We start from the raw sequence: 15,219 nt of genomic DNA, 5'->3' as shown, positions 1-15,219 counted from the left end.
TCGGTTGTATTTTTGTAGCCCCCTCCTGAAGTGTTTTAATATGCGGCCAGGTTCCTCCAACTCTGCCTCTGATATGGGCAGCGTGTAACACACAGCAACTCATCTCTTGCACTCGGAGTATCCCGAAGAAATTCATTCTCCTCTTCAGGTGGCAAAGGCATCGAGGTGGGATATCTGCCGTGTCCATCTGAGGTTCCGTGGTATCTTTGACACGGGTCGGAGAGGGAGAACCCACTGGTTCCAGAACAGTCAGGAAGGCCGTTGAGGAGCCAGGCACGTTTTGCTCCTTCACTGTTCGCGAGTTTGCAGCCTTCATATGGTCCACATGCTTGTTTAGGACCATCGCACCCACCCGAATGCTATACATCTCTGGACCTGACCTCATGTTGACCATGCCTCTTGCCCATGCAGGGCCATTCCCATGGTTCCTACAACAAACTTCACGCAGTTGAAAGTCAACCACATTGCTGTGTGTGTTTGAGTCACATGTAGGCCAGACCAGGTAAGGATGGCAGTTTCCTTCCCTAATGGACATTAGTGAACCAGATGGGTTTTTCCAACAATTGGCGATGGATTCACAGTCATTATTAGATTCTTAACTGTTCCAAACCAAACGTAGGTGGACTTTCCCAAGTATGAATTCTCATGGATACCAGCCTATGAGTTCTCTTTTTCAATTTACATCTAGTGGGTCTCTTTTGCAGTCTCAAGTCAGCATACCAGCAGCAACTATAATGGCTTGCCGGCACAGATCGTGAAAAAAATCTTAACTGTTTGGCTGAGGCTTGGTTTTGTTTTGTGGTTTTGCTATGGGCTGATCTAGAGTCCCTCTGTTCAGGATATATCCTGAGTGAGGCTATGCAATTGCCTTCACTCAATTAGTGTTCCTCAAGTTCAGTCAGACTGGTGAGAGTGACCAATTCCATCAGAATACCCTGTAACTCATGAGCTCCATTTGCCGCATTTTCTAAAGACAAAGCCAGTTGTAGTGCCTGTTTGAAGTCCAGTTAGGCTTTGGCTAGTAGGCGCTTTTGCATGGTTACTCATTTATCCCACAAACTAAACAGTCTCTCAGCATCTCATTAAGGGTTAAACCAAAGTTACATGTCTCTGTCAGTCATCTTAACCTAATCAAAAATCCTAAGACATAACCCCTCGTTCTCGAATTGCTGAGTAAAACCAGTAGCATCTCAGAATTAGAGGAGGCTTGGGGTCGTAACATTTCTTAACTAAATCCATTAACTCTTGATACATGGGAACACCAGCACCTGTAAGTTCCCCTCCAAGCCACTCTCCATCCTGACATAGAAATAAATTGCTGTTCCTTCATTGTCACCGGGTCAAAATTCTGGAATTCCCTCCCCTAAGGACATGTGGTTCACCCTATGGACCATGGACTGCAGTGGTGTAGAAAGGCAGCTCACTACCACCTTCTCGAGGGCAACTAGGAACGGGCGATGAATATCAGCTAGCCAGCAATGTCCATAACCCATGAGTGAATTTTCAAAAAAAGGTAAGAAATGGAGGTCAAACAGTTACATATGGCTTGAGCAGTGAATGATATCTTCAATGAATTACAGCTATCTAAGCAACACATGAAGCTTTATTTTGCAAACTGCATGCAAATTGATCCTGAGAAAATATCACTGAAAATCTTACTTGTTACTGAGAGGGAGGTGTTTCATGAAATTAACATATCTGCTCTTTTCATGGAAGATCACAAATATCCAAAAATACTCTGAAGAGTTCTCAAAGAGAAGCTCAAGGTAAAAATTAAATTCAGGATTAACAGACTCCAATTCATGTCATACAGACAGAAACTTCAAATGTCCATTGACAGGTTTGTTGTGAGATGCCATAACAAAGGGCACTTGTGTAATTCCTCTACTGAAGAACATCCAAAGAGGCATAAAAATCAAAAGAACTGTGGATGCTGTAAATCAGGAACAAAAACAGAAGTTGCTGTATTTAGCTGAGCTCGTCCTCACCCTCAACAACTTATCTTTTAACTCCTCTCATTTTCTTCAGGTGACTGGGGTGGCCATGGGTACCTGCATGGGTCCCAGTTATGCCTGTCTCTTCGTGAGGTACGTGGAACATTCCTTGTTCCAGTCCTATTCCAGCCCCCACTCACAACTCTTTCTCCGATATATTGATGATATCGTCAGTGCTGCTTCCCTCCCTCATCCAGAATTGGAAAAGTTCAGCGATTTCGCTTCCAATTTCCATCCTGCCGTCACTTTCACCTGGTCCATCTCTGACTCCTCCCTTCCCTTCCTTGACATCTCTATTACTATTTCTGGGGATAGACTGGCCACTAATATCCACTATAAGTCCACTGACTCCCACAGCTACCTGGACTATCCATCCTTGCACCCTGCTTCCTGTAAAGACTCCAAAACATTCTCCCAGTTCCTCTGTCTCTGTCACATATATTCTGATGAGGCCAACTTCGACAAGGGAGCTCCCAAACTGTCCACCTTCTCCCTCAACTGAGGATTCCCCAGCTCCAGACAGGGCTGTCAACTGGGTCTGACCCATCTCCTGCACTTCCGCCCTCAACCCATTCTCTTCCCTCCTGCAACAGCGATAGGGTTCCCCTTGTCCTTACCTACCATCCCACCAGCATCCACATCCAGAAGATCATCAGATGCCATTTCCACCACCTCCAGCGAGATGCCACCACCACTCTGCCCCCATTCCCAACAACACCATGGTTCCCCCTGCCCCCTACAGCACCTTCCCCTGTAACCGGCGAAGGTGTAACACCTGCCCATTTACCTCCTCCCTCCCCAGTATGCAAGGGCCCAAACATAGTTCCAGGTCAAGCAACACTTCACCTGCATTTCCCAGAATCTAGTCTACTGCATTCCCAGCACACAATATGGTCTCCTCTGCATTGGGGAAATGAAGTGTAGACTCGGTGACTGCTTCGCAGAACATCCAAGTACTGCCCTCAAAAAAGACCCTGAGCTACCTGTTGCCTGCCACCCTGTTCCCTGGCTAACTTCTCCATCTCAGGCTTGCTGCAGTGTTCGAGCGAAGCTCAGCACAAGCTGGGAGAACAACACCTCATTTTCTGCTTGGGGACCCTGCAGCCCTCTGGATTCAATATCGAGTTCAATAATTTTAGGACCTAAATTCTCCCATGTCCTAGCCCCCTAAGCACACACCAGGCCTTGTTATCTCATAGCCTGCCATTACACGCCACCTATTGTTAGTCACTAACTGTACCCATTAACAGCTATTCACACTCCTAGCCAGATCATTATCAACTCCTTTGTCTATTGCACTCTGGTCTTGTTTTTGCTCCTGATTTACAGCATCCGCAGTTCTTTTGGTTTTTCCTTTGTCTATCCAACTGCTCTTCTCTCTGAGATAGTAGGAACTGCCGATGCTGGAGTCTGAGATAACAAGGTATGAAGCTGGGTGAACACAGCAGTCCAGGCAGCATCAGAGGAGCAGGAAAGCTGACATTTCAGGTCTGGACCCTTCTTCAGAAATGGGGGAGGGGAAGGGGGCTCTGAAATAAATAGAGAGAGGGGGAGGTGATGATAGAAGGTGGATAGTGGAGCAGATAGGTGGAGAGAAGACGGACAGGTCAAGGAGGCAGGGATGAAGCCAGTAAAGGTGCATGTAGGTAGGGAGTTGGGATGGGGATTGGTCAGTGAGGAGGGAAGGACGGGTAGGTGGGAGGGAAGACGGACAGGTCAAGGAGGCGAGGACGAGTGGAGGGGCTGGTCTTGGGATGAGGCTGGGGGTGGGCAGATTTTGAATCTTGTAAAGTCCACATTGAGACCATTGAGTTGTAGGGTTCCCAGGCAGAATATGAGGTGCTGTTCCTCCAGTTTTCGGGTGGCATCGTTGTGGCACTGGAGGAGGCCCAGGATGGACATGTCGTCCAAGGAGTGGGAGGGGGAGTTGAAGTGGTTCGCGACTGGGAGATGTTGACGTTTGTCATGAACCGAGCGTAGGTGTTCCACAAAGCAGTCTGCAAGCTCTTCTCTCTCTTTAGGCTGTATCCCCACCTATCATTTTCTCCTGACATCCTCCCCCTCCCTATCTTCTGCATTTGAACTGACATTTTCCTAGCTACCATCAGTTCTGAGGAAGGGTCACCGAACCCGAAATGTTAACTTCGATTTCTCTTCGCAGATGCTGCCAGACCTGCTGACCTTTTGCAGCAACTTCTGTTTTTGTTCCAAAGAGGCATATTGCATTGGTATTCACTTTTGCACTGATTTAACACCTTTAACAAGGGTCTTCTGGGCAAGGCAAGAACGTAGAACATAGAACGTAGAACATTACAGCACAGTACAGGCCCTTCGGCCCTCGATGTTGCGCCGACCTGTGAAACCAATCTGAAGCCCATCTAACCTAAACTATTCCATTATCATCCATATGTTTATCCAATGACCATTTAAATGCCCTTAAAGTTGGCGAGTCTACTACTTTTGCAAAGGACTGTACCTCTGTCACCAAGTTGGATGTTGGCATGAACATACGGCAACAGGCCAGCAACAATTTCATGCTTTAGATGCCTTCCAATAGTGTGATGACCAGAACTGCATACAGTATTCCATCCGTGTGCTAATCAATATTTTATCAACTCTTATATGTGATCCAATGAAAGAAAAATGCTGCATTGTTGGCTTAATCAGGGAGGCAATAGCCTGGTGGTATTATCGCTGGACTGTTAACCCAGAGACCCAGGTAATGTTCTGGGGGCCTGGGTTTGAATCCTGCCACAGCAGATGGTGGAATTAGAATTCAATAAAACATCTGGAATTAAGAGTCTAATGATGATCTTGAATCCATTGTTGATTGTCAGAAAAAAACATCAGGTTCACTGATGTCTTTTAGGGAAGGAAACTGCCATCCTTACCTGACCTGGCTTACATGTAATTCCAGACCCACAGCAATGTGGTTGACTCTTAACTGCCCTCTGGGCAATTAGGGATGGGCAATAAATGCTGCCTGGTCAGCGACGCCCTCATCCCATGAATAAATAAAAAAAATTGTCATCTCCCTTCTTGGATTAAAAAAACAAGTATCTCAGATACTGGATATCTGCTCAGTTTCTCCAGTGCAGATTAAAATGCTGATATCTATGTAGTGTCTCCAGTAGAGATTAGAATCCAGAGATCTGTGGGATTAGAATAGTTAGATAGTTGTTTTTGACTGGCACAGATGTGATGGGCCGAAGGGCTTTTTTTCTGTACTGTGGATATCTATGATTCTGTGGCTGTGCACTGTCCATATTGCACATTAGGAAGCCGAGATCAGTGCACTGTCGGCAGTGCAAATTAGAAACCAAAGATTTGTGACTGTCTCCGGTTTAGTTTACAAATCAGAATCTGCTCATTGTCTCCAATACTTGAATATCTCACTGAGTCTTGGTGAGCAGAATAGACAATGTGGGGTCTGTCTAGCACAATCTGCTGTATTAATATGATAGCTGGTGATTAATAATCTATCTTTTGGACTAAAAAGTTCAACATTTTGCTAGCTTTGTTGTACCTTTGCATTTTGGATGTGTTGATAATAACGCAAAATGGGCAACACCCTGCCCGAATTTCTTGTTTCATTTCTCATTTTCTACAATGATGGTAGTGCAAGCCTTCAAACGTACTTCACTGGCTGCAAAGCACTTTCAGATGACCAAAGGTCGTAAAAGGTGCTATATAAATGTGTGTCCTTCACTGACTTCAATACAAAATAAAATTGGGTCTAAAATGTACTCGAGATTCACTACCTTCCATTATATGCCTCAGCCAAAGATTCATTTTACTTTCATCGATTCCTCGATCTCCTTCAATTTCATCCTGAACAACACTGACACCTCTTGTACAATGCATACCTTACCCAGACTTTCTTACAACAGGCAGTGCACTGCAATCAGAACCACACAGAACAGAAAAGGGACACTGAAAGTGTGTGCCAACTCTGGTAAAGAACTGTAAATGAATTTCATTTTCCGGATTTTCTCCTTAGCCCTGTCCCTGTTATTTCAAATTCCCTTATAAGAATTTCTATCGAATCTTCTTCCACTGCTATTACAGTTTTCCATATCACACTGCTTGTGATCATAAATCTTTTGCTAATACTTCTCTGTAATAGATGTCATGCACCAAGTGCCCAGCCCTTGCAATATTGAACTGAAGCCAAATAAGCTGGGGGGGTCAGGCTGGGGTCAAGCAACAATAGAATCTGGGAACTAATTGCGAAGTGACTTACGGACTATAACCACATTGTGGCACATGATGGGAGATGTTCAAATCTGGGAGGACACCTGAAGTGTTTCCAGTAATAGGAGAGGATTGAAAAGAGAGAGAAGCAGTAGCTACATCAACCTTTACTAATGTATGATTCAATAGCCAGAACACACATTGTGACTGCAACATTAGCAGTATATTAGGAGAGCTCAGATCTAATGGCACTGTACTAATGAATAATAACTGTGCCAATACACTCAGCTAATTTTTGTTTTTAAATTGGAGCTTCACTGCCCAATGGAGTAACAAACAGATAATTTACATCTAAGTTTGCATCGCCCCAGACCACATTTCACTCAGTCTGTGCCTTTTTAAAACTGCAACCAAAACAATCTCTGTTGACCTCTGTGACCGATAATGTAACAACCTGAGTCCAAAGGTTCTCCTTGTCACTCTATCCTGAATCTCCATGTGATGCACAAATGCTCTTCTGGAAATTTAATGCCCAAAAATGGACACTACATTGCAAATCATTTTCTTTTTTTTAATCTTGGATGGACTGTTGTTCTGAATTTTTTAGAGTTAGAATTAGAATTAGCTTTATTGTCACATATACTCAAATGAGTGCAGTGAAAAGTGTATAAGTCATCACTTACAGCAGCATCTTAGGTACAAGGTCCCGAGGTACAACTTCTTCAGTCACAGATCTTAGAAAAATAGAGAAATAAAATGTCCAGCATTGCAGATTCTAGAAATAAATTATAAAATGGAGAAAAAAAAGATGTTCAATACAGCCATCTTCCAACCCAGTCCATGCTGGTACATAGCCTCCAGTCTGCACCTTGGCTCTAGACCGGAAATCCATGTTGAGGCAACGCTGGGCAGGGAGACCACCGTGATGGGCCAGCAGGCCCACACGCCAGGCCACTATGCCAGGTCGCGACGACGCATTGTCAGGTCTGAGCTGAGTCTGGGAGTTCGCAGGCTGGGAGTCCCAAGGCTGCAAGGTCAGAAGCCAAGAGTTCTGAGGCCAGGAGGTCGGACCCTGTGAGCTTCGAGGCCGGGAGGTCGGACCCTGTGAGTTCCAAAGCCAGGAGATCAGAGGTCACGAGCTCCAAAGCTGGGAGGTCGGAGGTCATGAGCTTCAAGGCTGGGAGGTCAGAGGTCATGAGTTCCAAGTTTAGTTCAAATTCATTACTCCAATTTTGTACTTTTCAAGGTCTGTAATGCTAGCCTTTTTATTTCTTTATTTTTCCAAATTTTTTCCCTAAGAAGTTGTACTCAAGATTCTGTACCTTTGTATCTAAGATGGTGCCATAAGTGGTGACTTGTAAACTTTTCACTGTACCCAAGCGAGTACATGTGTTAATAAAACTGATTCAATTCAAATCTCTTCTTGTCAATGAACTGCTGATGTATTGGACTGTGACAATCCGTGTTCCAAAATATGAAAGCATTAACTTGAGATGCCTTCCATTTGTTGATTAGAGGAGGGAAAAGAAAGGAAGACTTGCATTTATATGGCAACTGCTGGAAAACATCAGCAGGTCCAGCAGTACTGTGTGAGTGAAACAGAATTAAAGAGGTCATATTGGACTCAAAACATTAAGTCAATTTCCCTCACTACAGATGCTGTCAGACCTGCTGAGTTTCACAACATTTTCAGTTTATATTCAGTTCTCCAGCATGTGCAGCACTTTGCTTTTATTTATATTTATGCCTTTCATGATTATGAGTCATCCTAAAATGTGTTAAATCTAATTAAATAAGTTGTTGAAGTGCAGTTATTTCTGTAAAGATAAAGTTGTAATAGTCTTACCAGACAATAGGGTTGTTCCTTCATTAGAGAGAGATGACTGGTGGTGGTTTAACCTGAGTGTCACCATGCTTCAGGCAAGGGGGAATGGTTGAGAGGGAGAGTCTTCATGTTAACTTCAGCTAATACAGGGATTGAACCCACACTGTTGGTTTAACTCTATTTCACTCTAGGCATTCAGCCATTGAGCTAAATGACTTCAATGCTCTTCCGCAACCTTTTCCCTCACCTGAGGCATGGTGACCCTTAGGTTAAATCACCACCAGTCGTCCCTCTCGAATGCGAGAGAACAGCCTTACAGTCTGGTAAGATTATGGCATCTTTACCTCCTTATTGCTGTAGTGGAGGATAGGTGACAGCTAGTGGTCAGATCCCATAAACCACTAATCATTAAGAAGTGCCAAGCAGCAGAATTAATAAAGAAGCTTCTTTTCCCCTTTTCAGTAAAGAAGCAATGTTAGACAGAGTCAGATTAGATGAAATTTTAAGTGTCATCAAGCTATTTGACTGCGGGAGCATCACAGAATACAGGAAAAGCACTAGCTGCATCTGTTACCGGTTTTAATCAAGGCAGAAAGAGGACCGATTGACTTTTTTGCCCATCCTCGTCTTTCCCCACAGGCGAGGAGGTCAAATGCAGGTCTTGCCTGCTGTGCTTCAGTTGAGATAATCTGACTGAATATAAACTGAGGATTCAAGCTGTAAAATCCTTCATTAGCACTGCAAATCATGCATTTATCCATTAGACCATCTGGGTAGCTCTGCCAAAATGGTTTTAAGCCGATTGAGATGTTTTGCCAGACAGTTCACCAGACAGTTTTGCAATCAGACAGATGTGACATTTGAAAAAAAAGGTGAGAAATGATACCGTCTACGGTTTCTGTTAAGATGTCACTTTACGTTCTGAGACATCCATCCAACCCTCAACACAAGAGACCAGATGGGAGATGATGGGCATTATTCTATTTGCAGTCAAAACACAATGATGTTGCTGGAAGATTGAGACAGTGTTGTTTCCTAAACTCTGCTGTGTTTAGCCATCAAGTATTAGTTTGACTGGAACAAATAGCTTATGGGATCTTGAGGGAAACCAGGATTAATGGAAGCGTCTTTCTCTGGAAATGAAAAATCCCATAAAAGCAGTGTTTTTAATCGTTTCTTTTGGACAATCTATTACATTTCTGTTCATATTTCTAATACAGTAGAGTCTGGACAGTGAAAAAGAATTTCTAACCCTAGCAGTCAAGGAAAGCTGAGTGCTGGCAATACTGTGCATTAGCTTAAAATAAATCCCCGAGTCTCATTTTGCAAAATGTTACTATTGAAATCACTTGCTTTGGTTGCTTACCTAACTCTTGCTCATCTCCCTCCATTCTAAACTTCAGTATTATATTTGTTACTGTTCATCTAGCTCTCCCCACTTCACCCATCACCCCATCTTGACCGTCATCTCCTGAGGGGACACTGGCTGACATGCTGAATGATTTTCATGTGTGAACTGAATCATCAGGGAAGCACCAACCCTTAACATTCTACCCCTTTCGGCCTCCAAAATGGGACAGAAACCCATGTTTCTAATTGAATGATGTAGTAGAAGTGAAGGGCTGAATGGCCAATTCCTGTTCCTTTCTTTTTCATTCCTTTATAGGATGTGGGCATTGCTAGCAAGGCCAGTATTTATTGCCCATTCAAAATTTTCCTTGAAATGAGTGGTTTATTAGGCTATTTCAGAGGGTGCTTCCTTTTAATTCATTTATGGGATGTGGGCCTCGCTGGGCCAGTATTTGTTGCCCCATCTCCAGCTGGCCTTGAGAGAAGGTGGTGGTGAGCTGCCTTCTTGAAGTCCTACAGCCTATTTGAGTATGTACACCATAATGGCATAAGGAAGGGAATCCAAGGATTTTGACCCTTTTGATTTTGAAAGGAACAGCCATCTAATTCCAAGTCAGGATGCTGAGTGTTTTGGAGGGGATCTTGTGCGTCGTGGTGTTCTCATGTAACTGCTGCCCTTGCCCTTCTGGGTAGAAGTGGTTGTGGTTTTGGAAGGTGCTGTCTAAAGATGTTTAAGTGAATTTCTGTGGTGCATCTTATAGATGGTACACAATGCTGCTATTAAGCATTGGAGATAGAGGGGGTGAATGCTTGTAATGTGGTGCCTTTCAAGTGGGTAGCTTTGTTCTAGACAGTGTCCAGCTTCCTGAGTTGTTGTGGACCAGACTAAAGCCCCTAAAAGTATATTAAGAAGATAGCCAAGACCCTAACTTGTTCTTACATTAAAGGTAAGAATGAGGCATTGCATTCCAGATGCAATTTGATGAGTCAAACTACTCGACTTTAAGTACAACACGCTTTTCTTTACACTGCAGTTAAAATATGGACAAAATAAAAATAAAATAAAAGAATTGGCTTAACTGTAACTCTATCAAATAGCTTGACAAAATTATATATATATATATATATATAAACTACTACTAATTAACTATTCCAATATAGTAACATTCATAAACACACCCTTGGCAAAGGTAAATTTAGTCTCACATGCAATGTAGCAGCTGGAAGAGAACCCTAACTTTTAGCTGTAACAGAGACAGGAATAAGAGCTTCCATATTCAGCTTCAAGATGCCAGCAACTGCAGAAAGCTAAAACTAAAAATCCTGTGGGAACTCCCCCCCCAACCCTCATCCCCATTCAAGCTGCTTCTACTGTTCCAACTTTATTTTAAAAATCCTAAGGCTTCACAAGCTGTTTACTTTATTGGCTTTGAGCAGGGCACTTGGCATCTCTGTCTCAACCTTTCTTCATTAAAAAAAGGACAAAATACTCCTCTTAAAGCCATTGTATCATCACAGAGTGTTGTTGGAACTGCACCCATTCAGGCAACAGGGGAGTGTTCCATCACACTCCTGACTTGTGCCTTGCAGACTGTGGACAGGCTTTGGGAGCTGAGTTGTTTGCTGCAGTATTCTTAGCTTCTGACCTGCTCTTGTAACCATAGTGTTGATGTGACAAGTCCAGCTGAGTTTATGGTCAATAGTTACCCCCAGGGTATTGGAAGTGGGGATTCAGTGATGGCAAAACCATTGGATGTCAAGTGGGGGCAGGGGTAGTTAGATTGTCTCTTATTCTTGATGGTCACAGCCTGGCATTTGTATGGCACGAATATTCTGGGTATCCCAGAAACTTATTCAATTGGCAAGATCCCCAACTCCAAGACAGGATACCACTCACAAAATCTAACAGATCAGAGAGAAACTGTTCAGTCCTCTATACCTGTGCTGGTCCACTGAAATTTCCTACATATTTAGCATTTCAATGGGAAAAATCTGGCATGAAAGAACACATTACATGAAAACCTCTCTAAAAATTTGATCAATAATGACAGTATTGTCCATCGACTGAACACGGTCCTTTTTTACTTCTTTCCTCCCTTGGCAGATGGACTGTCGAATGTGGAAGGGGCCCACAATGACTGCTTGCAAGCCAGTGAGACCTGCATCAATGACCCCAAGTGTAGCCCCAAGTACAGGACGTTTCGCCAATGCATGGCAGGCAGCAGTGCTGCTCCGCTTGGGCCCGGAGCCAAGAACCAGTGCATGAGTGCGGTCATGTCACTCCTGTCCAGCCCGCTGCACAACTGCAAGTGCAAACGAGGTATGAAGAAGGAGAAAAACTGCCTTGGGATCTACTGGAGCCTGCATCAGAGCATGGCACAAGGTTAGTCCTTCCAACCTTTCTTTCTGGGCTGTGTATAGTGACTCTTCCAAGTGCTGGCCAGGGCAGAAATGGACAGATCATTCTTGCATCAGTCACGCAATGCTATAAGTGACTGGGATTGACTTCACTCACATATCTTGTAGAATGTAACACCCTGCACTCACTGCACTTTGCTAGAAAAGCTAACCCTGCTTTTGTCAGGGGTATGGTAGTTTCAGTCATGTTTGCTATTGTTTGTGAGGGTTCATCTTAGATATTGTTATTATATTTTAATCACTCGTGGGATGTGGGTGTCAGTGGCTGGGACTAACCTTGAGAAAGCGGTAGTGAGCTGCCAACTAGAGCTATTGTTGTCCATGTACTGTCGGCAGACCCACAATACTCTTAGGGAGGGAATTCCATGACTTTGACCCAGTGGCACTGAAGGAATGGCAATTTATTTCCAAGTCAGGATGTTAAGTGGCTTGTAGGGGAACTTGCAGGTGGTGGTGTTCCACGTATCTTCTGCCCTTGTCCTTCTAGATGGAAGTGATCATGGGTTTCAACACTACTGTCTGAGAAAATTTGGCAATTTCCTGCTTTTCATCTTGTAGATAGGACACACTACTGTTACTGAGTGTCAGTGGTGGAGGGAGTGGGTGTTTGAGGACGTGGTTCCAATCAAGTGGCCTCTTTGTCCTGGATGGTACCAAACTTCTCGAGTGTTGTTGGAGCTGCACCCATCCATGCAAAGTGTGCATATTCCATTACACTCTTTATCTGGGCCATGTAGATGGTGGACTGGCTTTGAGGAGTCAGGAGGTAAGTAACCTGCTACAGTATTCCTAGCCTCTGACCTGCTCTTGTAATCATTGCACTTGTACAGCAAGTCCAGTTTCTGGTCAATAGTAACCCCTGGGATATTGATAGTAAGGGATTCTGAAAACTAGAGGGAAGAAATGTATTGTTACAGTAACAATCCAAGGCCTTCCCTTCTGTGGCTTTGTTACTCAATGCTGGAGTGGTTTCAGAGCCTGGAAATAAATGTGGCTGGTAATTACGACACCAGTTGGGAGTGTCTTGATAGCATAGAACTTGAGTAATTGCTGAAAAGAGAGATGTGTTCTCAAAACATTTCATCTTGCACTCATCAGGACAAATTCAAGAATGCCGAATTTCAAATGATCACAGCAATTTATACTAGAGGAGAAAAGGGATACTGATTGGTGGGAAGCTGGTCTGGCCAACATGTGACTCCAGGTCCATAGCACTGCCTCCTAACTACCCGCTCAAATGGCCTAACAATACATTCAATTGTATCCAGTTGAAAAGTAAAAGTTCTTCTGAACCACCTGAGAAAAGCTAGATACCAGAAGTAATAAAGGTGCACTCTGCCCAGTTGCCACGGCAAAGTCGTCCTCACTAACATCTGGGGCCTTGTGCAAAAGGTTGGGAAACTAGTTAAGCAATGGCTTGACTTAATCACATCAAATCATACTTCACAATATCCTAGACTCCTCCACCACCATTCTTGGGAGTGCCCTGGGTAGATATGCAGTGGAGGGGGTGTAGCCTTGGTGCGCACCAAGGTGACCGCAAGCAACAGTGCAGAGCCCTGACTCCCAGCAAAGGACAAGCTCAAGTTCAATCCCAATGATGACTGTCATGAAACAAAAACAGAAATTATTGGAAAAAAACTCAGCAGTTATGGCAGCATTTTCAAGTACTGTGTACAGTTCTGATCACCCTATTATCGGAAAAATATTATTAAATTGGAGGGGGGGCAGAAGGCTGTTACTGGGACTGGAGGGTTAGAGTTTTTAGGAGAGGCTGGATAAGTTTCCTCACAGGAACGTAGGAGATTGAGGGGTGACCTTATAGAGGTTTATGAAATCATGAGGGACTTAAATAAGGTGAATTTCCAAGGTCTTTTCCCCAGGGTGGGGGAGTTCAAAACTAGAGACCATAGGTTTAAGGCGAGAGGAGAAAGGGTTTAAAAGGGACCTGAGGGGCATCAGAGGATGTTGTTTGTATGGAATGAACTGCCAGAAGAAGTGGTAGAAGTAGGTACAGTTACAACATTTAAAAGACATTTGGACAAGTGCATGAATAGGAAAGGAGGTTTCGAGGGATATCGGCCATACGCAGGCAAACTTGGTCAGCACAGGCAAGGATTGAAGGATCTGTTTCCGTGCTGTATGACTCTATTACTCAATCTGTGGAAAGAAACCAGAGTTAACTATGGTTTCTGTGCACAGATGCTGCCAGACCTGCTGAGTTCTTCCAGCAATTTCTGTTTTTGTTTCTGATTTCCAGCATTCTCAGTTCTTTCAGTTTTTTGTGTAATGACCATGATGAAGATTGTTCTCTGTGAATCACCTGCTAGTATGGCCTATACTGTTGAGCTGAGGGCTGATTCTGTTTTACTGGCAGATTCTGCCCCAAGCTGGTGCACCTCTATCCAGAGTGCTGTATCATGCTTTGTTTACAGGCTGAGTTCATTGTTATAACTGCTCACAGCTCTAAGGCAGAAATAAATTGACTATAGAGAGGTAAAATAACTTTTAAACCTAAGTGTGGGGGACCGTAAAAGAACAAACACCTTCCATTACTGAAGCAGAGTGGCAGCAGTATGCACCATCAGGAGGATCTAATTGAAACTTACAGAATACGGAATGGCCTGGACAGAGTGAATGTTGGGAAGATGCTTCCATTGGTAGGAGAGACTAGGACCCAAGGGCACAGCCTTAGAGTAAAGGGAAGACCTTTCAGAATGGAGATAAGGAGAAACTTCTTCAGCCAGAGAGTGGTGAATCTATGGAATTCACTGCCACAGAAGGCTGTGGACACCAGGTCATTGAGTACATTTAAGACTGAGATAGATAGGCTCTTGATTATCAAGGAGATCAAGGGTTACGGGGAGAAAGCAGGAGAATGGGGTTGAGGAACTTATCAGCCATGGTTGAATGGTGGAGCAGACTCGATGGGCCGATTGGCCTAATTTCTGCTCCTCTATCTTATGGTCTTATAGCCACTTACCAATGCTCTTGAGACAACACAATCTCTGGGAGCAGAAGATTCCAAACCAGCTGGGCTGGGGTGCAGCTAATTCTGCTACATACATCTTCAGCATTATTGCTGGAATATTTTCAGGGCCCATAACCTTTGCAATATCCAGTGTTTTTACCCATTCCTTGATATCACGTAGAGTGAATCAATTTGGCTAAAGGCTGAAGGTGCTGGAAGATCAATGGAGGAGGCCAAGATGGGTCATCTGTTTTGCACTTCTGGCTGAAGGTGGTTGCAAACGCCTCAAATAGACTCCCCTCATCATCAAGGATGGGAATATTCCTGGTTCCAACACCCACTACAAGTTAGTTTAAACCCACCATAGTAGCACAACAAACTGCCCTAAAAGGAGATAACGCGGTGTAGAGCTGGATGAACACAGCAGGCCAAGCAGCATCAGAGGAGCAGGAAGGCTGATGTTTCGG

At 43.9% G+C, this 15,219-nt stretch overlaps 1 protein-coding gene across 1 annotated transcript in view; it reads left to right on the top strand.

The window, feature by feature from the left end:
* The window catches only part of gfra4a (GDNF family receptor alpha 4a), a 156,390-nt gene that overhangs the window by 88,173 nt on the left and 52,998 nt on the right, over nt 1-15,219 (top strand). The window contains exon 2 of the mRNA XM_048594100.1: nt 11,468-11,746. Coding sequence (XP_048450057.1) covers nt 11,468-11,746 — 279 coding nt within the window. The remainder of the gene's footprint in view (nt 1-11,467; nt 11,747-15,219) is intronic.

Source organism: Rhincodon typus, chromosome 1 (assembly GCF_021869965.1).
Source record: "Rhincodon typus isolate 14 chromosome 1, sRhiTyp1.1, whole genome shotgun sequence".
NCBI lineage: Eukaryota > Metazoa > Chordata > Chondrichthyes > Orectolobiformes > Rhincodontidae > Rhincodon > Rhincodon typus.
The sequence above is the reverse complement of the archived record's forward strand: the minus strand, read 5'-3'. Positions and strand labels throughout refer to the sequence as shown.